Source organism: Desmodus rotundus, chromosome 3, assembly GCF_022682495.2.
Source record: "Desmodus rotundus isolate HL8 chromosome 3, HLdesRot8A.1, whole genome shotgun sequence".
Taxonomy (NCBI): Eukaryota; Metazoa; Chordata; class Mammalia; order Chiroptera; family Phyllostomidae; genus Desmodus; species Desmodus rotundus.
The window spans coordinates 201,445,117-201,467,112 of record NC_071389.1 but is presented as its reverse complement, the minus strand read 5'-3'; the positions used below and the strand labels follow the sequence as shown (position 1 = coordinate 201,467,112).

The 21,996-nt window shown below is 64.6% G+C and overlaps 2 protein-coding genes across 6 annotated transcripts; one reads left to right on the top strand and one right to left on the bottom strand.

The window, feature by feature from the left end:
• Nucleotides 1-47: 47 nt before the first annotated feature.
• Nucleotides 48-6,425, top strand: CRELD2 (cysteine rich with EGF like domains 2). 2 transcript variants are annotated; one of them, XM_024579655.3, is made up of 10 exons: nt 52-329; nt 477-559; nt 1,066-1,176; nt 1,510-1,601; nt 2,311-2,487; nt 3,601-3,696; nt 4,118-4,201; nt 5,048-5,143; nt 5,635-5,781; nt 6,152-6,425. In XM_024579655.3, the coding sequence occupies exons 1-10, from the start codon at nt 204-206 to the stop codon at nt 6,199-6,201; spliced, it is 1,062 nt and encodes a 353-aa protein (XP_024435423.3). In that variant the 5' UTR covers nt 52-203; the 3' UTR covers nt 6,202-6,425. The 2 variants fall into 2 exon arrangements, with proteins under 2 accessions (XP_045042913.2, XP_024435423.3); XM_045186978.2 differs by lacking the exon at nt 3,601-3,696 and having other exon boundaries at nt 48-329.
• On the bottom strand, nt 2,495-21,145 carry LOC123478587 (uncharacterized). Of its 4 annotated transcripts, none has more exons than XM_053919813.1 (8): nt 20,460-21,145; nt 19,641-19,852; nt 16,076-16,184; nt 9,655-9,720; nt 4,668-4,882; nt 4,411-4,546; nt 3,243-3,441; nt 2,495-2,896 (listed from the first exon to the last, which is right to left on the bottom strand). In XM_053919813.1, the coding sequence occupies exons 2-8, from the start codon at nt 19,659-19,661 to the stop codon at nt 2,890-2,892; spliced, it is 753 nt and encodes a 250-aa protein (XP_053775788.1). In that variant the 5' UTR covers nt 19,662-19,852; nt 20,460-21,145; the 3' UTR covers nt 2,495-2,889. The 4 variants fall into 4 exon arrangements, with proteins under 4 accessions (XP_053775788.1, XP_053775787.1, XP_045042919.1 ...); XM_053919812.1 differs by lacking the exon at nt 3,243-3,441 and having other exon boundaries at nt 20,460-20,812; nt 20,929-21,145; XM_045186984.2 differs by lacking the exon at nt 3,243-3,441 and having other exon boundaries at nt 19,254-19,852.
• Between the last annotated feature and the right edge of the window lie 851 nt (nt 21,146-21,996).

Sequence of the window (21,996 nt, the reverse complement as noted above, 5' to 3'; positions counted from 1 at the left end):
GACGGAAAGGATTCCCCAGACCAATAGCGGTGCGAGAACTGGCTGGGGGCGGGGCCCCGCCCGGCTCCGTCAAGTAGCCCCGGGAACTGCCGGCGCCGGTGAGCCGGTGGGCGGCCGGAGGCCTGAGCGCTCTGCCCTTCCTTCCCGACTTCGGCCGTTGTCCGCGCGGCCGCGTCCTCGCAGCGCTGCCTGCTCGGCCCGCCATGCGCTCGCCGGCCCCGGCCACTCTGGGGCTGCTGCTGCTGGGGCTGTTGCTGCTGCCCGGCGAGGCCGCCCAGAAGCCGACGCCCTGCCAGAGCTGCCGAGAGCTGGTGGACAAGTTCTACCAGGTGGGCTGGTGGCGCGGGACCCGCAGCTGGGGCCGCGGGACACAGAGTCAGGGTCAGCCCACACTGGACCCGGGCCCCCCGTACGGACTGGGGTCACCTCAGCACGGACGGGTGCGCTGGAGCCTCACGCCCATGCTTTCCCCGCAGGGAATGGTGGACACGGCCAAGAAGAACTTCGGAGGTGGGAACACGGCGTGGGAGGAGAAGTCGCTGTCCAAGTATGAATTCAGGTGGGCGCCCTCCCTGCTCGAGCCCTTGGGCTTTCCTGTGAGCATTGTCACCCACGTGCATGACAAGCACAGAAGGTCCCTTCAGCGCGGCCACCTGTTCTCTGGCCTGGGACCGACTCGCTGGCCCCTTACTGGCCTGTTGGCTCCCCTTCCCCACAGTAGACTCGGTGGTCTCTCAAAGATGCACCCTGGGCCCAGAGTCCCACCCACACGAACTGTTGGTGGCTCCCCGTCTGTCTGGAGCTGTGGGGTCCTGCCCACTTCAGGGGCTTCCTTGGGGACCCCACCCCACCGTCCATCACCCTGAGGATGGAGAGGCCTCTGACTCCCCGTTCCCTCCAGTTCAAGTCTCCGTGTGGCACCCAGGACCCCCCCATCCCCAGTTGGTGTGTTTGTCGAGGGTCTTTGTCACTAAAGTGGCCCATAGCTCTGGCCTGGCGCCCGGTGGGGCCTGGGGATGCCGCAGTGGACAAGCGCTGACCGCAGGTGGGCGGGCTGTGTTGCAGCGAGGTCCGCCTCCTGGAGATCGTGGAGGGCCTGTGTGGGAGCAGCGACTTCGAGTGCAACCGCTTGGTGGAGGAGCACGAGGAGCTGCTGGAGGCCTGGTGGCTGCGGCTGTGAGTGTGCGCCCCACGCCCTCCTTCCCGGGGTGGGGGGTGCCGGGACACCCCAGGGGCTTCCTTTTTAGCACAGGTTTCTAGAGAATTCCAGACTTAGAAAAGCTACACACACGGTACAAAGAGCTTCCACACGCCCGTCTTCTTTCTTATTCCCGTCCCGTCTTCTGCGCCCTCAGCGCAGCGATCGGAGTGAGGAAGGCGGCGGGAAGAGTGCTCGCACCTGGCTGTCCCCAGGTCTCCTGGCACCTGGAGCGCACGTGGCAGGGAGCTGCGTCTTTGCCTTGAAGGACTCTGTCCCGTGAGAGTTAATGGAGCTTTTTCAACCCTTAGGAAGAAGGAGCATCCTGATTTATTTGACTGGTTTTGCGTGAAAACGCTGAAGGTTTGCTGTTCTCCGGGAACTTACGGGCCGGACTGCCGTGGTAGGTTTTTCCCAGGGAGACCCTGAGTTACCCCGTCGTCATTCCCGATGGGCAGAGCATAGGAGGGAGCTGGGGCCGGCTGCTCCCACCGGGCCTGGGCGCTGCCTTCTCCACGCCCAGCTGAGGGTCCCTCCTAACCCACCTGCCTGGATGCCACCAGGAGTGCAGGTCGGTGGCTTCCGTGGCCCCTGCACAGTGCTGCTCACAGCAAAGACTCCTCTGTGAGAGGCCGGGGCCAGGGGTGTCTGCTGGTCCGCACCCGTCACATTCAGCCTCAGTGGGTGAGTCAGGCTCAGCCACAGCTTGCTTTGGGGCATCACCAAAGTCACTCATGTGGTCAGCTGGACCACGTGACTCCATTTTTGAGGTGACGCCCTGTTACTGGCTGCAGCCACCTCCCGCCTGCCTTCCCTGCCGTCCCCAGGGGCACGTGGCCGCAGTGGGACGGTCTCACTCTCCAGGCAGCTCCACACGCCCCAGGTGTGAGCGGCCTCATCCCGGGTTTCAGGGAGGCTGCCCGGACCCCTCCTCGAGCTCGCAGGCTCCCGTGTCCTCAGAGAGTCGTGCTGGCTTTAGAGGTAGAGTGGGGTTTGGACTTCAGCGAGACACCCCAAGAGTTACTTGATTGTGCGGCGAGTGAGTGAAATGGTGGCTTCTCTGTGTGCGATCGTGCCCCGGGTGCCGCTGACGGCCGTCTGGGTCCCCGCAGCGTGCCAGGGCGGGTCTGCGAGGCCCTGCAGTGGGAACGGCCGGTGTAGCGGAGATGGCAGCAGAGAGGGGGACGGGTCCTGCCAGTGCCACCCAGGGTACCGCGGGGCTCTGTGCACCGACTGCGTGGACGGCTACTTCAGCTCACTGAGGAACGAGACGCACGCTGTGTGCACAGGTAACGCGCAGCGCCCGTCCGTGGGGCGGCAGGGCCGGCCCTCCCCAGAGCTCCTGCAGAGGGGGACGGGGGGCGGGGGGGGACCTGTGGGTCTCCTACCCCAGACGTTCAGGACATGTGAGGGGAAGAGACAAGACCAGTGCACTGCTGTGGTCCCGCTTCCTGTCCCTAAACAGCCCCAGAGGAGAAGAGTGTCGCCTTTCTCCTGACCTCTTCTGGAGAAGGCCCGGGGGTCGGCAGTCCCGTGACATCCACGGCAGTCTCAGTCTCGAGACGTGGCCCCGGCGTGTAGTGGCACCAGGCCTGCGCCCCGTGGCTGTCTTGCAGGACGGCTGGCCTTGGAGTGCCGTGCCGGGTGTCTGTGGGCGCGATGCAGGCGGCAGGAGCCAGAGGATCCTGCTGTCACTCACTGTGGAGACAGGGTGGGGAGGTGGCACAGATGAGAACCGGAACACCAGGAGGCCACGAGGCGTGACCTCATGGCCCTAGGTCCCTTCTGGAGGACACACTGTCGTGGTTACCTGTGTTGGGTAAGGTGGGTCTTCGTACCTGGTCTTCAATGACTGTTACCTTGCCCTCCCCACCCCCAGTGGAATCTCCCACAAACAGACCGTCTCAGCTGTGATCGGCCTCGCTGGCCATTTTGGTGGCCTGGGAGCAGGGGGCCAGCCCTCCCCCAACGCACAGCCCAGGGCGAGCCCCTGGGCGGCTCGCCGACTGGCTTGCTCAGGGGTGGCCTTGTCAGCGCTGCTCACGGAGCAGCTGCCCTGGCCGTCCCTCGTGGTTGGTGTGGCAGCCGCTCTGCATTGCCCCGGCCGGGGCGACGGGGCTCAGCAGGGCCCACCAGCCAGGGGAGTGTAGAAGGGTCCCTCACAGCCCTTATTTGCTGAGGAGATACCGCCAGCGGGCGTGGAAAGCCCCGTGGAGCACTGCGAATCCCACGAGCACGGCCGCCTGTCGGGAAACGAGTCTGGCTTTGCTGGGGTTTTTGCCCGTTTTCGGGTTTTGTTTTCACCTGCCGAATGTGAACCCCTCACTGCTGAAGTGGCCTTCGTGGCCCCTCGCGCTGCGGGCGGGGCTCGAGCGACTGACAGCGCCCGCTGCGCCTTCCAGCCTGTGACGAGTCCTGCAAAGCGTGCACTGGCCCGACCAACAGAGACTGTGCCCAGTGCGAAGTGGGCTGGGCCCCGGAGGACGGCGCCTGCGTGGGTGAGAGCGCGGCCGGCTGGCCTCTTTCCCTTCCCCTCCCCACCCCGTCCCCCCACTGCACTACAGCATCGGTGGTGACTGTCCCCCGTCAGAGCTGTGTGGCCTTAGGCCAGTCAGGCCACACGCCCCATCTCCAGGGGGAGGAAAGCGCCTGCCCACCTCTCCTGGCCAGGACACAGGGCTTCTCTGAGGCCATGTGGAAGCAGGGTGCTCCCAGCAACTCCTCTGTGGTGGCACCAAGGGTCCCTCGTCCCCACCCCTGCATGCAAGAGGCCTCCAAGCCTGGCCATCAAAGTCCATCCTCCACACTGTGCTCACTTCTTTCCCGGGCCGGTCCTGACTGTGGGACGGACTGGGCGGCCAGCTGTGTGGTGCGGAAGGCGGTGGGGGCTGCCGCTCACAGCTGTGCCTTGTGTTCCAGATGTGGACGAGTGTGCGGCAGAGACGCCCCCCTGCGGCCCACAGCAGCACTGCGAGAACGTCGGCGGCTCCTTCAACTGCGAAGGTGCGCACCTCGCCGGCTGCCCCTCTCACACACGGTTCTCAGCCAAGCCCTGCTTGCCCTCTGAGGGGCCACACGCACAGGTGTGGAGTACCAGGCGTTTGCTGTACAGAACACCTGAATAAGTTACAACAACAGGAAAAAAACATCCATTCCACGCACGGGGCCTGCGTGTGTTGAGCATGCTCCGCACGACTTCTCTCTGGCCTCACCTGTCACACACTGCACCTCTCGGGTTGCCGTTTCCCGCGTGGTGCTCACACTTTCCGAGCCACCACTCCACAGCGCGTGGCAGTCCGCCGTGCCGATGTCAGAGCGCGGTTCCCCACCGTCTGAGCCAGGAACGTCCTGGAGGGGAGAGCTCGCGCATTTGCAGGGCGCCCAGCGCGGCTGTGCTGGGGCAATGCCTGCCTTTCCCTGGGGTCCGGGGCAACACAGGTGCTTGTCTGCCTGGGATGTGCCGGCTTACTTCTCTGCTGTTGCTACTGAGCTCCCAGTGGGTGAGTGGAGCAATGTCAGCAGCTCCCGGCACCGGGGTTGGGGAGGTCGCTCTGGAGGGCCGCTGTCCCTGCAGCTTCCACAGGGGTCTGCAGGAGGGTGGTGCAGGGCCCCTGCCCTCCAGGCCGTGCCTCAGCTCCTGGGGGCACGTCGTGGCATGCGTCCCAGGTGTCCCAGGCACCTGTCCTTCGCCGGGAGACAGAACTCTGTTAGCACCCCGTGTGATGGGTGAGGGGACTACAGGCTCTCAGGCTCCAGGGCCGGCCCCCTGTGTGCCCGCCTGTGGCGTCAAGCCCCAGGTTGCTCCCGGGTGGCTGGTCTGCTGTCGTTATGGTCTCTCCTTGTTTCCAGAATGCGACCCCACCTGCGTGGGCTGCACTGGGAAGGGTCCAGGGCAGTGCAAAGAGTGCATCGCCGGCTACACGAAGGAGAGCGGCCAGTGTGCAGGTCAGTGCACCATCCAGGCCGGGCTCTGCTTGGATGGACCCTCCCAAGGCCCCGCAGCACCACTGGCCCTTAAGCTGAGGGGCGCGAACAGTCGGCTCAAGCCCTCCCTGCAGGCCCCGCTTCTCAAGCCTCTCGAGAACCTGGGGGTCCCACAAGATGCAGACACACAGGGTGGGGACATGGGGCGCCCCCAGTGTGAGCCCTGCACCCTCACGCCCCGGTCCAGCCTCGTGCACCCACGTCTCCTGTCTGCCTCTGGGTGGCACGGCCCTGTGGCTGGGCTCCCGCCGGCACATTCACCTGAGCCGTCTGGTCTCTGCGTCTCTGCCTTTCCCCCGGAGGGTCCTAATTTCCAAGACTCGTGTTAAATCTCTCCCCGCTCCTTCTCTAGCTGCCGTTCCGGAGCTCTGCTCCTGCGGGTGAGTGAGCCCCACCGTCTGGCGTGAGCCTGCCGAGCGCAGTGATTTGAAGCTGACTTTCCTTTGTTGCAGACGTAGACGAGTGTGCGCTGCCCGAAAAGGCGTGTGCGAGGACGAACGAGAACTGCTACAACACCCCCGGGAGCTACGTCTGCGTGTGTCCCGAAGGCTTTGAGGAAACCGAGGACGCCTGTGTGCAGGCGCAGCCCACGGGGGATGGTGAGTGGGGTGGGGGCGCCCTCTAGGCCGTGAAGGCAGAGCTCCCGCCAGAACTCTGCCGCTACACAGCCGGGGGTTGGTGGGGGGCGCTCCCTGCACAGATGAGATGGAGGAGGGGCTGCAAAGTGAGGTCACCTCCCGCTGCCGGGAAAGACCTCCATGGCGGGAGGCTCGTGGCTGTCTCTGCAGAGCTTCCTGGGCTCGCAGGCCGGCGCTTCCGCAGCAAAAGGAGCCGCCTCGCCACCCTCCTGGCACTGGAAGCCAGAAGTCAGACCCAGGGGTCCGCAGGGTCCTCCCTGCCTCTCCTGGCCTTTGCTCGGGGCCTTCCGAGCTGGTGTTTCTCCAAGTGTCTGGGTGTGTTTTTGGACAGAAGTCACAGAGGAAAACCCGGCGCAGCTGCCCGACCGTGAAGACTTGTGAGGCTCGCCCCGAGTCGGAGCCCGACCTGCCCTTTAAGTTATTCAGACTGACGTCCTGGAAGCCAGGCCCGTGCTCACACCCCTGGGTCTCCGGGGTGGAGGGAGAAGCTGCCTTCAACACGGCTGATGCTCGTTCAACCCTTTAAAAGGCTGCATTTTTGGTTCTTAAACAGATTTGTATATTTTGATACTGTTCTTTATAATAAAATTCACCACTGAAGGCGGGCACAGGGTGGGCATGGGTCTGTCTCACCCAGGCAGCACGGGTGCTGGCCTGGCTCAGCCGGCACACGTCCCGCCGAGCTCTGTGGGGGTGGACAGGCTGGCCATGCCCCCCTCCCTGGGCATCCACCTCGGGCCTGCAAGTAACCAAAACCTTAATCAGGTGGTCTCAGGGCGTGGCCTGTGGGGGCCCAGCCATCTCTGGGGGCCGAGCTGGAACGTCAGCTGTGAGCCTCGGGGCCAGTTCCTCAGCCAAGGGAGAAGGACTTCTGAGAGCGGGCAAGCAGCGGGGTTGAGAGGCTGTGGCTCCATGGGGAGACCCACAGATAGCCCCCACTGTTCTAACGGGTCCGTGTGGAGGCCACACCATGGCCTCTGCTCCGGCAGTCCCTGCCTTGAAGCTTCGTGTCCATCTGGCGGGGGGAAGATGAGAAGCTCTCCATCCCAGGGCAAGAGGTCCCCAAGCCCCTGCAGGGACGTGCGTGGAGTCCGGCTGGCGCAGCAAAGGCGACTTGCAGTGTGTAGCGGGCCACTGCTGCCGGGAGCCCACGCCAGGGGCGTTCGGGTGGCGGGAGCGGGTGGGGAGGGGAGTGGGGGTCCCTGATTTGCCTGGAGGGCATGGAGGGCAGTGAGCCAGCACTCGAGCTGGGGGCAGGAGTGGGTGCCTGGTGCTGACAGGTGGCTGGATGATGAGGCCCAGAAGGGAGGCCCCTGGGCAGGGCTCCCTTGGGGAGGAGGGTTGGTGTAGGTGATTCCCAGGAAGGGGGGGTGAAAAGCCACACCTGTGCCGGCCACTGGGACAGTAGGAGGAATGGCAGGGGCGGCCTGGGGCCAGTTCAGTGGAGGTCCAGGCCAAGGTGTCAAAGCCATCCCCCAAGGGTGACCTCGCGCCCCAGGTCACAGAACTGACGCCCCTTTTCAGGTGGAACCCAGAGAATCTCAAGTTCTTGCAGAAGGCCACAGGACTGTGGCCACCAGGTGGCACTGTCACCCATGCATGGCAGGGTCACCCAAGAGCCACCCCTCCTACCCAGGCTCTGGGTGCAGGCACCCCGTCCCTCCAAGTGCCATTGGAGGTGTCCTGATGGGCTGGATGGTCACCTGGCAGTGGAGAGGGCCTGTGTCCCTGCAGCTGGCATGTGACTGCCCCCCCCCCCCCCCCGCTGGGCCCCCTGTTGGCAGCTACCTTGCCCTCCTGCCGAGCCTCAGGTCACTCTTGGCCATTTCCATGGGCACTGAGACGCCTGGGGGGTGGGGGGGATGAGACCAGGTGGCCCTCACTGGCCCTGCTCAGGGATCCCCACTGGGGTGCCACAGACCCTTTCACTGATTCCTCCTCCAGGGTGGGGCAAGAGTCGGGGGAGCTGGTTCTTCCCAAGAGCCTTCCACCATCTCTCCCACAGGGACATCCCAGTCTGGCCCCTCTTCCTCCCTCCCTCCCCCACTGGGGCCGCTGCTCAGCTGTCCCCCCCCAGGACTGCCCTCACCCCCTCCCCAAGTCACCCCAATGGGACTTCAGAGTCCCACTCCCTGGAGACCCCAGTCTCCACTTTCCCAGCTGGATGCAAAGGGTGTTCCCAGCTGGAGGAAGGACCACCACCGGACCTCTGGTGAGGGGTTGGGGGTGGACCTGACCCCAGCGGGACCTGGCCAAGCCAGGCTGGGGGTTAGGGTCACAGGGGCCTGGCACCACTGTGGCTGAGGGTCCATGGGCTGCAGTGTGGGGACATGGGCTCGGGGTCCTCAATGTTGGGGCCCCTGTGTGGGCTCTGGCCCGACCTGTGGGGGTGACACCAAGCAATCTCCAGGTGCGGGGGAAATCCCCACCTCCAGCAGTGCTCCCTGCTGGCCCTGTGACCCCCTCCACCCTAGGCTGGCGTGGGGGGTGGGCAGTGTGTACCAGGGTCAGGACCCATGGCCGCTGGGCCAGAGGGTGGGTGCGGCCAGCAGGTGGCACTGTGGCACCACACGGGCGGCCCCTCTGCCTGAACTGCAGCCAGTCTGGGCCAGGGTCTCTCGGGCGCGGTGGAAGGGACGTTGCTGCGGGGTGATTCCCGCATTCAGGAAGACCCAGGTCCCACGGCAGGGCGTGCTGAGGCCACACCCAGCCCCCAGTGTGGACAGGAGTGTCCTGCTCCTCGGGTCACGGCTGAGGAAGGGACAGGCAGGCACCAGGGCCCGGGCACAGCCCAGCGACCACCACCTCGGACCACGGACCAGACAACCTTGAGGTGGCCCAGTTTCAGCCAGGGGCAGCGCCTTTCCCTCCCCCCACCTGGGATGTGCCTGCGAGGAGCCCGGGGCAGCAGGGCAGTGCGGCCAGCGCCCTCCACGGTCCCCTCCACCACTTCAGGTTGAGGCAGAAGACACGTCCCCCTGCACAGCCGGTGGCTGACCCCTCCTGCCGGTCAGCACCAGGGCAGAGGCCCGCCCTGCTCCAGGACGCTTCTGCTCGCCCTCTGGGCTCTGTTTCCCAGGTATTGGGTTCCAGGCCGGGGCTTTCGGCCACGTCCCTTGGGGAGCCAGCCTCCCCCACCCCTGCTCTGCTCCCACCCACCAGCAGTCTGGGACTCGGGAGCGGTGCTGCGGGGACGAGGCCCCACGGGCAGGACCTGAGATGGTTCCGCTGGCCAGTGCGTGCCAGGTCAAGCTAGAAGTTTCTGGAAGTGTGGTGTGTGAGTGCCCGTGGTCACTGCCAGCTCTGCCTCGGCTCTTCTGTAAGGTGGGCCCTTGGCCTGATGCATACAGCATCAGGTGGGATCCAGCATTCTCAACAGGTGGCCCGGGGCCCTGGTGAGCATCTGGGGACATTTGTCTGCACTGGGTGAGCAGGTGCCACTGGCTCCAGTGAGTAGAGGCCAGGAATCCCCCTCAATAGCCTCCAGGGCCCAGGACACACCTGCCCCTGGGTGTCAGCGCAGTGGGGGTGGCGGGCAGGGGCGGGACTGAGTGGACGGTGCTGTCCAAAGCTCCTCCTGGCCTTCCCGGTGGAGCTGGAGAAGAGGGTGCCCGCCTATGGCCTAGGACACCCCGTCTGGCTGTGACCCGGGTGGCTTTCCCAGCGTCTACCATCATCCTGGACCCACCATCTGCCTGTAGTGGTCAAACTGGTGGAGCAAATGGACATGACTGGACCACCACCTTACATCCTTAGGCCCATAATTGTCACTGGCCACCCCAGGGTGGACTTCCTCCCAGTTGGGGACAGATGCAGAGACTCCCCGGGACTGACCTGTGATGGTGGCCAAAGAAGCGAGGTCCACCTTCACGGATGTCAGCTCCACCTGTCTGTTCAGGCCTGGGGAAATGGCCACTGGTCAGAGATCAAGCCAGCCAGAGTTCCATGATCCCTGGGCGCCCCCTCGCCCCCCAAGGGGAGCCACAAGGACACTGTGGGCCTCCAGGTTCCTCCGGTCACCCCGTGTCCCACAGTCCCCAGCACTCAGGTGGTCCGCTGCCTGCGGTTCCAGGGTCTTGGTGCAGGCTTGGCTGGTGGTGCAGACTCCAGAGGTTCTGGGTCTGAAACCAGGCCTGGAACTTGGGCGACGACCACAACCTTTCCCTGGGGCCTCCTGGCCACGCACTCTTGACCTCTTCTCCCCCGTGCCACTCCCGGGAGCGCTGCGTTCTGTTCCCCACCACCCGGGGCCTCAGGCCCTTGGCCCTGCCCTGACCTTGCTGCTCTGGAGAGCTGTGTCTACCTGGCCCCCACGGCCAGGGGCCATCACCCCCGTCACCATCAGCTCTGCAATGGCCTCTCCCTGTCACCAGGGCTGCAGGAGACTCCACCCACATTCCCGAGGACCCTGGTACCTCTCCCAGCACGTCCCCGATGGCTGGGACTTGTGGGGTGGTCTTGGTCCTCTGGACCCACACTGGACATGGCCCTGCCCCCAGTCCCGGCTCCATGTCAGCCTCAGCTGCTGTGGTATTCCGCCTCGTCCCCAGCCTCCATGCGTCTGGGGCCTCCTAGCACTGTGACCTCAGCAAAGGCTCCGCCGTCAGCAATGCTGCTGGGTCCTGGGGTTACTTTAGGGACACAGCCCCTTCTGTCTTGGGCCAGCGTGTCCCTCCAAGACATATCCCCACTTATGTAGGAGGGAGGTAGGTGAGTCCTGAGGGAGAAGGTCTTCCAGGAGGCGTGGGTCCCTGTGTGGCCCGAGGCAATGGCATTATCGGCCTGGTCTCCCCCTGTGAGCCCCTTCCCTCCAGCCAGCGCCCTGGGGGACACGGAGGCCACTGGGCTGGGGGTTCCTCCTCTTGCGAGCTGGCTCCCCTGATTATCCATTCTCTGGCCTCTCCCCCCACCTGTCGCCCTTTCCTAGAGCAGCAGGTGACAAAAGCAGCCCCCCAGGACATCGCCGTCCTGGACTCCCAACCGCCAGACCCTGCTCAGCTGCTGCACCCCCCCCCATTCCCCACAGGGATGGCTGTGACGACGGGACTGGCCATTGGGCAGGGCAGCCCCGTCCCCACCCTCACCAGCAGGCCTGCCCTGGCTCACACTGTGTGCTTGGCTCCCAGACGTGCAGTGGGTTCTCAGTTGACACCCCCGGGGGAGCATGAAGGGGGTGACCCCACAGAGGCCAAATGTGGGGGCCCAGCAGCTGCAGACTGTCCTGCTCCTCTTCTGACACCCCACATCCAGGCCACCTGCCCACCACTCCTGCCCCCAGCACCCCTCAACCAGAGCCTGTGCTGTTCCCATCCCACCTCGTTGGCTCCCCAGTCCCGGGGCCCAGGAGCACCCTCTGTGGGTGACCCCCTCCCTGGGCCCTCACTCCCCACTGCCCAGATCCAGACGGGCTCCTGGGGCCCTGTCCTCAGCTCACAGGCTCCCCACCAGCCTTCCTGACCCCCCACCCCCAGGTCCACTCCTCCGCCCTGCCTGCTAGTCCCATGGGGGCCTGGGCCTGGGAAGCGGGCTGGCCTGTGGGTAGGGGCCCCCGGCCAGCCCTCAGGAAAGGATGGCCATGAGAGGGTGACCAGGGGTAGGCCCAGCTGCATTGGCCACCTTTACTCCACGGCCCTGGGGTGGGCCCCTCAGGGAGTATGGGGAGGGTGCTCTGGGCCCTGCAGAGATGGAGTGGGTGGCACAGGAGCCCGTGGCCCTGTGGGCGGTGACAGGGCAGAAGGCTTCAAACTGTGGTTGAGTGGTACCAGCCTTGGGCCTCTGCAGGGACAGGCTGGCATTCAGGCCACTGGTTCCCTCCTGCTCCTGGGGCCCCTCAAAGCTCTGCTTGTGGTTGGGAGCGTCCCAGACGCCAGGCTGGCCGGCTCTACAGCAGTGTGGGGCTCCATGGAGGGTGGGTGCCTCCCTTTACAGAGACGCCCCCTCCCAACCCTGGGGCTCCTGCTGGAGAAAAAGCTCCCAGGCGACATCACCTGGCGGGCACTGGCTGCCCTCCCTGCGGCCTGCGGCCACCAGAGGGCGCCTGAACGGACATCTAACCACACTCCTCACTTGTTGCTGAAGGCCCAGGGGCTCGCCTACATCGGGGCAGCGCCCCCAGGCTCCCTGGCCGCATTGCACTACCCTCCAAGCGTCACCAGCCAGCCTTGTGCTCTATCTCTAGGCACGTGACCACTGCCCCACCAAGCGGAGGTGGGGTTGGAGAGGGCACCCCAGCACCTCAGCCTCCGGGGGCTCAGCGATGTGGACGGTACAGACCGGGAGTCCCTCCACCGGAGCCCCTCCACCGGGGCCCCTCCTCACCATTCCCCCACACCCGCAGCCCCCGTGCTATGTCTCCTCCTCTCTGCCCAGCAGGCACACTTCGTTCCCGGGACCCCTTCCACAGGCCTGGCCTATGGCCCCCGCAGCCCAGGGAGGTCGGCGCTGGCCCCCTCTTCCCTCTCTGAGCAGACTTTGGGGCTGCGCTGGGAAGGGGCCCAGCCAGCGTGCGGGAAGGGGGCGCTGCCTTGCCGGGAAGGGGGCGGCGCCGGAAGCAGAGGCCCGGCTGTCCCCGCGGTGGGGGGGCGGGGGTGAGGGGAGGGCAGCATCTGGTCCTGCGGGTTGCGTTCTGTGTGGAGAGCTGGGTGGTGGCCGGGTCCTGGCCGTGTGCACCCCGGCTCCACCCGCGTCCCCTCCCTATGCCGGCGTATTTGAGCACGGGACACACCTCCCCCAAGTTCCCCTTTCCCGGAGCGGTAGTAACGCGGGGGGGGGGGGGGGGGGGGCGGGGCGCGGGGGTTGATGACGCTGATGGTAAAACCCGAGGTTTCCGACGTAGGCGTGGCGCGTGCGCGCTCGGCCACGACCTTTTTGGAAAGTGCTTTGCGACAGGTGGCTGCGGGCGGGATGCTCACGCACCTCTTGACAGTGACATTATTGCGGGAAGCAGGGGGGCAGGTGTCCCGAAGGAACTGGGCCAGGCAGAAGGAAGGGGTGAATGAGATGCAAATTTGAGGGTGGGGAGCACAGGAGGCTACCCCCCAGGTCCCGCCGAGTGGTCTCATCCAGGAGGGTCTGGCAGTGGAGGGCCTCTCCCCCAAGACTGGGGGCCCCCATATACTCTCTGGGGCCTGGATGAAGGTGTCCCAGAGCCTCACCACCAGGCAGGGGCACCCTTGCCAGTCTCCCCTGTCCAGACGTTGAGGTTCATGCCCCTTCCTGCCCTGCCCCCCATTCCAGGACCTCAGGCCCAGCCTCTGGGGGGCAGGTCAGCCATAGGGCTGGTGGCAGCAGGGCATGAGCCTCCCACAGCTTCTGTACCCCCACCCCCACTAGGGAGGTGGCCCTGCTGGGTGGGTCTCTGCACACAGCCACCCTCTGGAAGGTGCCTGCCGGCACCTGGGACTAGGCTCAGGGAAGGAGGGAAGCACCCCCTTGTGGTGGAGTTGGGGAGCAGGAGGGAATGAAGGCCTGGAGGGGTGTCGCCCATTTTACCTGCACCTCAGGGTGCAGCCAGTCTGGGTGCTCCCTGCTGGTACCACAGTGAACCTCAGTCAGCAGGGATGGCCCAGCAGCCTCGACCCAGGGAAGCCGGCCCAGCTGCTCCACAGCCCCCCTGGGTGTGACCCCAAGGCCCCGCTGAGCACCCATTCACTGCTGGGACACCCAGTTGTCCTGGCTGCCAGGACCCGTGTCCAGTTCCCTTCTGATCTTGGACTAGAAAGGGGGTGGTCCCCAAAGAGCACCCAGGTTGGGGGTGAGGCTCAAGGTCCCCGTGCCCCCACCCCTCCTGTGCTGCCACCTGTGACCCAAGGGTGGGAGGCTGATGTCAGCGCACCCTGCTTCCTGGGTCCCACCTGCTAGCTTTGCCTTAGGGTAAAGACTGGCTGGAAGAGTTAGGGGGTGGCAGCTTGGGACGATCCCCACAGCCTGCTGTGCTAGGTGAACCCCAGACCCTCCCTCAGAGGCCCTCAGAGGCCAGAGAACAGTGGCCCTTGTCTGGCCGCCTGGGTGAGGGCTGGGGTACCAGCCCCGGGTGTCTCGGTGGAGAATGGCCCCTTCCCCCACCCCACCCAGGGGCATATTGTCCATTCACCCTCCACCCTTACTATTAATAGCTCCTATCGTCAGCAGAGCTGCTATAAATAGCCCCCAGCCCCTCACACAGGCGTGCAGGCTCCTGCTGCCCGGGCGCACAATCACCCACTCACGCCCGCACACTGGCCCACTCAGAGCCGTGCGCCTCGGGCGCCGGGCCCACTGCTGCTAGGTGCCACGGCCAGGCACGGAGGGCTGAGCTCCCACCCCAGCGCCTGCGCTGAGCCCGGCACCGCAGCACGCCCGAGCGAGAGCTCCCAGAGCCAGGGTTTGCAGCGGGCCGCTGTTTCCGTCCCGTGTTGGTCACTCCTCAAGGCCACGTAGCCGAGAGGCCTGGAGCGGGCACTCTGACCCTTCCTTTCTGCCCTGCTGAACCCAGCCCGGCCTCCCCACCCCCCGCCCCGCTGGGTGGAGGCGCTTGGTCACCTCCCGTAGCTCCCACTCAGGGGCATTGGCCCATCTGGGACCATCTCTCTGTGGAGCAGGCCCCACAGCATCTACCTGGCTGAGCACCCAGGGGCAGCTCTCCCAGCTGGCCTGGGGAGAGAATTGCCCAGAGGGGGGCCCATGTGGACTCAGTCCCGGCCCTGCTTGGGTGCTGCTGGGTCAGGCCCTGAGGTCACAGGGCCCTGCCAATCCCCAGGGGCGTAAGCCCAGCACAGCCCCCACCCACCACTTTGGCCGGCAGTGCTGAACGCCTAGCCCCTGCTTGCCCCAGGGGCCTCATGGGAAGGGGTGCCTGCCCTACAGGAACCCCTGGTGGCCAGCACCCTGGGCCTGGCTCGGGGCTTGGGGAGCACGGTTACCGTGCCAAGAGCAGAAAGGAAAACAACCCTGTTTATGGAAAAGGCGGAAAAGGCGCGTCCCCGGCTGCTGGCCAGTGGCCTTCCTGGGGGGACAGAGGCCCTTTGTTGGGAAAACAGGAAGCGAGGATTTCCAGGACCCATCGGGCCACCCTCCGGCCACCCGCCCCAGCTTCCGCCGACTCTCAGCGGCTTCTGCCGGCCACAAGCTGCCCGCCTGTCTGTCCACTTGTCTGTATGTCCCTCTGACCACAGGGCCCAGGCTTCCAGCTTTGGGGCAAAGCCGCTGTCAGGGCTGACCCCGCGGTGGAAGCTGCTCCACCCTGCACGGGCCCCCTGGCCACACGGGGACAAACACCCAAAAGCGCCTGCTGGGGGCCCAGCTGTGAGCAGGCTGGCCAGGCCCTCCGCACATTGTCACCCTGGGGCCCCAGCCCCACTCGGAAACCCACCAGGAGATGAGCCCCATGCTGCGGGCCGACCACAGCCAGGAAACACACATGAGAGGGGTGTTCTGTGAGGTCACGGCACAGAGCTCCCCACAGACCCGAGGCCCAAGGAACACAGAGAAGCACAGTGCCAGGCAGTGTGGGGAGGGGGATGAGGTGGGGGGCATTTGGGCTCCACAGGGAAGCCAGACAGCCTGACCCCTGACCCCCCACCCCCACACTGCCCTGCACCCTCCCCTCCCTGCCTGGGGCCGGGTGGGTCTGGGCGTCAGTGGCCACCATGTTGCTGCTGCCCCGGCCAGCGTCCAGCCTGTGCTGTGGCTCACACGCTGCACACCAGCAAACAGGGCACAGCATGGGCACATGGGTGCTCACATGTGCGTGCACACACTGGCTCGCAGACACACCCCCGGGCCCACTGCAGGAGGGGAGCAGCTGCACTCCCCCCCAACTCCCCCACATCTGCTGGGGGAGGTGGAGGAGGCCCCCTTGGCTCGCCCCCTACCCCTGCTGCGGGCACTGGCCCAGAGCTGGCCTGCATGGGCTGCCCCGCCTGGTGCAGCTGGGAAGACGTGCCACAGGGTGCCTGGCACTGGGCGCAGCTGGGCCAGCACTGTGGCTCGGCGACATTCCCCGCCCCTGCCAAGGGCTCCTCGGACTCGGAGTGGCCTCTACCTGCTGGCACCCTGTGTGGCTCCTGTGAGCCAGAGTCTGTTCCCTGGTGACCTCAGGCCTTTAGGGTGCATGCATGGTGGGCACTGGGTGGCCTAGGAAGGGTATTGGGGGTGGTGGGGGAGACAGGAAGTCAGGCGAGCGGGAGGCTGGGCAGGCCCTGGGGTCCTGGTCCCGGGCAGGTGCCTTTCACCGGCGTGTGATCTGGCCACTACTTCTTCGCTCATCTGTCCTCACCTGTCCACATCCATGCACACCTGTGCACACCAGCTGAGCCTGTTGCCTGTGTTCTGGGTCCAGTGCCACGGATCCTGTGTCCAGCCCACAGTGTGTGTGGGCGTGTCCTCTGTGGGCAAGCAGACAGACGCAGCCTGCTGAGGTCCCCCTGGAGGTGCCACCTCAGCCAGTCGGGTGCTGCGTGGGTCCAAGCAAGGAAGATAGCACCCAAGGGCCTGGAGCAGGTGACTGCTTCAGGGACGCCTCAGCCAGAACTCCAGCCAGTCCCCTACATGTCTGTGTGTCTGTCCATCTGTCCAGCGGCTGCCCTCACTCCCTGCAGCCTGACCTGGGCCGGGCCCAAAGTGGGCCTGCTGACTGAGCGAGGACTGACTGACTGACTGACTGACTGACGAAGAAGGAAGGAGCGCGCGAATCAAGGAGTGAACGAGCGGAGCATCGGCTGCCCCGCCCCGGCTGCTCGCTGCGGACCCAGAGCCCCCCAGACGGGCTCACCGCCACAGCAAGCAGGTTGCATTCCGTGCAGGAGAAACTGCCTGGCTGTTGTGCGGGAAGCTCCTGCAGCCACAGGCAGTGCGGGGGCCAGGGGGTGGGGCCCCTGGCCGCCTGCTGGGGACACAGAGCTGCCGCTGTTCCTGTTCCTGCCTGTGGTCGACTGAGTCCCACCCAGAGCAGCAGGCCGGCCAGGCTCCGAGGGGCACGGGCAGCCCCCTGGGGACCCTTCTGCCCTGGGCTGTGGGCTGGGAGGTGTACAGGCCTGGTCAGCCGCTGGATCCCCAAGCCCAGAGCCAGCCTCACCCAGGCCTGTGCTGGCTGTCTCAGCGGGAGGTGACATGACAGGAGGCAGCCCCTGAGTGGGGTCCCAGCTTCTGCTGCCCACCCAGGTGCAGGCCAAGGGGCGCCCAGGGAGAGCAGGAGGCCGGCCCCTCGTGCCTGGAGGGGAACAGGGTGGGGGAAGCCCTTCAAACAGCCTCAGGAGTTACGAGTACTTCCCCTAAAATCACTGCCCCTAAAGATCACCCTCGGGTACTTGCCCCCAGGAAGCAGAGCTCCAGGAGCTGCAGCCGCCATGGGGGCTGGGCAGTGGGAGGGGCCGTGAGGCTGGGCAGGCCTAGGGCCCTTGGCCACCTGACTCTGCAGGACCTACCTGCCTGGAACCCTCAGGCCCCATGCCCAGGTCTTAGGGAAGGACCCACAGGCAGGTTGAGAAGGGAGGGTTTTCTCCATGAACAAAGTTCCCCGCCCTCAGGGCGCCCCAGCCGGGGACTCCTCCTTGACCCCAGCCCTGAGCAGTCTGGCCTTGGCCATCGTGGCCACTTGTGGCCATGCTGGGGCATAGGAGAACACAGACATCCCCTGCCAGGCAGGGCTGGCCGCCCTGCTGACCTGCAGCTCCCGGGCCATGCAGCTCGTGGTCTGTGCTGTGTCCCTGGGAGAGACTGGCCTCTGGGGGCCTCTGGGAGCCTCTGGCTGGCAGAGCCCTGACATGTGGGGCCAGGCACACAGACTGCCCTCAGAGCCACTGCACAGCGCACCCCGCCCACTGTGGGTGGCAGAGCCAGGCCCCAGGCAGCAGGCCACACTCTGACCCCCGCCCGAGGCCCCTGGAGCCACCCAGTACACTGTCTGGTGGCTCCTCCACCAAGACTGCGGCTGTCCGGTCACTGCCAGGACCTCCCGGCTCCCCGGGGCCAGCCTGTGGACTAAATGGGGCTGAGACAGAGACCTGCAGGCGCTGGGACTGGAGGGGGACCCCCTGGAGGAGGACCCCATCTCTGAGATATCAGCACCCCAGGATGTGGTCCATTTATGGTCTTGGCAAGGTAGGGGAGGTCCCTGAATCTCCTCTTGGGCGTCCCCACCGTGAGGGCTGAGATCCTAGCTCAGGCACGGCCCCAACTTCTGAGTCCATTCCCCCCAGTCGCACTTCTGGGACCGGGGCAATGGCCATTGTGGTCCATGGACCAGCCACCACAACCAGGACCCACTGGCGGCCTGACCCCATGTGCCCCAGCTCTGGGGGGGGGGCCTGAGGCTGATCTGGGCCCCCAAACCCTGGTCCTGTGCCCAGGGCAGAGCCCTGGGGGGAAGGGGCCTTCCTGTCCTCCTCCTGCCTCTGGCCGCCTCTTCAGCTGTGGGACAGGCCGGGGCCTCAGGGCCTTGGGGCCTCGGGGCCTCGGCTGGGGGAATGAACAGCGGAGCGAGGCCCCTGCAGGGGAGTGGGGCAAAGCTGTGTTGGGACAGGACTGAGGTCACCCCGGGCTTTGCGGCTGTCCTGCCAGTGGAGGCGGAGAGGTCCGTGAGAAGGGCCACCCACGATGAGGACCAGGGGTTGGGGGGGCAGTCATGAGCCCTGGAGGGGACTAGAGTCCCCCCTCCTCGTTCCAGCACGGTGTGGGCTGGGTGGCTGACTCCCAGGCTCTGACAGAAATGGCCCCATGGAGAGGCCCATGTGGTTTGGAGCTGACAGAAGCCCCCTTCAACGAGGACCTGAACCCGCCACCCCTCACTGAGCCTGGACGAGAGCTCTCAGCTGACCCTCCCAATGAGACAGGAGCCCACCCAGCACCTTGGAGCAGAGATCACAGTTAAGCCGTGACGGGTTCGCAGGCCCACTGAAAGGGGGACACTACACCTGGGTGACTTTAAGACACTGAAGTGGGCCATTTTGGGTCATTTGTTACAGCAAGAGCTCTCCCACACCATGTGGAGAGTGCAAGAGGGAGCGGTGAAGGTGGGCCCCAGAGGTCGGCCTGAGCCCAGGGAAACCAGGGGAGCAGGACCTGGCTGCCTGGACGGGGGCCCAGAGAACCCGGTGAGGGGGGAGATGTCGCCACAAATGTGCCCAGGGGACAGTCATGGGGAAAACTGATGAGGAGGGAGGAGGAGTCTTCGAGGGACTGGTGTGGGGACCAGGGAGTGGACAGCTGCAACAGGGCAGGCAGGAGGGGCAGAGAGAATGGAGAGTGGGATTTGGGGTTTGGGGAGGGAGGAGGATGGAGCAGATGGAGCGGGCACCTGGGCGGCCATTTCTCCAGCCACGTTCGGCTGCCCCAAGTCAGGAGAAGCAGCCATGAGACGGGCTGAGGGGAAAAGGGCTGGTCACTGGTGTCCGGGACCGTTGTCAGGCAGGGAGGACCTGGAGGAACAGCGAGTCAAGGCCACCCTGAGCTCCTACCTCCCAACCGGCAGGAAGGGAAAACCCGCAGCGCCGGCGAGGACACGGAGGAGCTGTGCCCTGTGCACCGCTGACCGGAGGGCAAGATGGCGCAGCCACTCTGCGGGGCCCTCGGGACGCCCGACAGGAAGCGCCCACTGGCCCGGGGGTCCGGCCTGGGGCCCAGGGCTGCAAGTGGGGACTCGGACGAGTGTGTGTACACCGTGGCTACAGCGCGTTATGCACAGTAGACACCAGGCGGACTGGTGATACCAAGAAAACGTGGTCCGGCACCCAACGGGATGTGATTCGGCCTTGAAGAGCAAGGGGGTCCTGACACCTGGTGCAACGTGGATGAGCCTCCAGGACGTTGCCTCCGTAACAGGAGCCAGACACAGAGGGACGCACCTGTAGCATCACGTACAACATACGAGGCCCCTGCAGCGGTCACTCCCACGGAGACGGGAAGGAGGAGGGTGGGTGCTGGGGCCTCGGGAGGGGGTGGGGAGAGAGCTCCTCTGGAGGCCAGAGTTTAAGTTTGGAAGACGGGAAGTTCTACAGGCGATGGCGGCAAGGGCAGCATGGCAGCGTGGATGTCGTTAACGCCGCTGAACTGCGCCCTTGAAAGTGTAGAAATGGCAAATTATGGTATGTGCCTTTTACCACAACGAAAAATGCAAACAGCTGAGTCCGTTTGGTGCCACGTCCCGCTGTTCCAGCAGGAACTGAAGGCACAGCCCACAAGCCACGCCCCGCAGACTGCAGGCAGCTTGGCGCTCAGACGTCTGCATTTAAACTGGCCTTTGAGGGGGTCGGGGCACTTCCGGCCAAGATGGCGGCCCAGGTAAACCCGGCCCACCTCCTTGCACAACCACAGCGAAATTACAACTAAAACACAGAACCACCATCACTCAGAACTGTCAGAAACCCAGTTGAATGAAGCCTGACAACTACGGAATTAGAGAAACCACATCCATCCAGACTGGCAGGAGGGGCGGAGATGCAGAATAAGCTGATCCCACATCCACAGGGTGGATAAAAATTTGGGAGGGATATCTTGGGAGTGAGGAGTCCCCAGCCCACACCAGGCCCTCCAGCCCAGGGCTCCATTTCCAGGAAGATGAGTCCCCACAGCTTCTGGCTGCAATAACCAGTGGGGACTGAGTGAGCGGAAGAAACTTCTGGAGTCACAAGCAGCTCCTCTTAAAGGACCCACCACGGACTCACCTACTCAGACTCACTCCTCTGAGCTCCAGCACCGGGGTGGCAGCTTGAAAGGCACCAGTGGCACACAGGGAGACACTGAAGTGTCTGGCATCAAGGCTGGAGCTGGGGGACAGCTGTCTCCCAGACAGAGAGGTGAGCAGAGGCCGCTGTCCCTCTTCAGAGCCCTGCCCCCCCGAGGCTGGCAGGCAGGTGCCACATCTGAGACTCCATCAGCCTGGCTAACACTGTCTGCCCCACCCTGGAGATCCCCTGAGACTCCGTCCTCAACAACTTACAGGCTCACCCTAGCTGTTAACAGAGACTTCTCCTTATGAGTGGCTGGTCTTGGCTCACGCTTCACAGCTTCCCAAATCCTGCCAAACAAGAAACAGCTGGCCTCGGTGAGCACCCCCGCCCCACATACCTCTTGCTAAGGGGCCCCAGGCCTGGCACTAGCAGCAGCCAGGCTGGATTCACAGCTTGGCTTCACCTGGGAATCTCCAAGCCCAGCATAAGTAGCAGCCATCTCAGGTTGCTTTACAGCTCAGGCAGAGTGGCCCCAGGCAAAACACAGGTGGGGGCTGACCTTGGCCTGCACCACCCGGGAAACCCCAAGGCCTCTGCACCCAGTGGTCAGCTACAGGCCACGTCGGGGCACCACCACCTGCCCCTGCACAGCCGATCCTCTGAGGAGGGCGGAGGGTGGTGGTCAGTGGTCACGGCCAGTCCTCGCAGCTGACTGGCCTGGGTAAATCCCTCCCATTGACCTGCCAAAGCAACCAAGGCTCAACTCCAAGAGGAGGGTGTGCTCAGCCCACATGAAGGGTGCACCTCGAGTACCCAGCTTGGGCGATAGGAGAGGCTGTGCCACTGGGCCCTACAGGACACCTACCACATGAGGCCACGCTACCAAGACATGGAGTCAAAGCAGCTCTACCTGATGCAGAGAAACAAACACAGGGAGGCTGGCAAAACGAGGAGACAAAGAAACGTGGCCCAAATGAGAAAACAGATCAAAACTCCAGAAAAAGGGCTAAATGAAATGGAGATAAGCAATCTATCAGATGCAGAGTTCAAAACTGGTTACAAGGAAGCTCAGGGAGCTTAGGGAGGACCTCGGCAGCATAAAAAGATCCAGAAACGAAGGACACACTGATTAAATAAAGAACAATGTACAGGGAAACAACAGCAGAGTGGATGAGGCTGAGAATCAAATCGATGATGTGGAACATAAAGAAGCAAAAAACTAGCAATCAGAACAAGACGAAGGAAAGAGAACCCAAAAAGATGAAGATAGTGTAAGCAGCCTCTGGGACAACTTCAAGCGTTCCAACATTCCCATCACGGGGGAGCCAGAAGGAGACGAGAAAGAGCAAGAAAGTGTACATCTATTTGAAAAGATAATGAAAGAAAACTTCCCTAATTTGGTGAAGGAAATAGACGTGCAAGTCCAGGAAGCACAGAGAGTCCCAACCACGATGGATGCAAAGAGGCCCACGCCCAGACACGTCACAACTAAATTACCCACCATTCAAGATGAAGAGGGAATCTTAAAAGC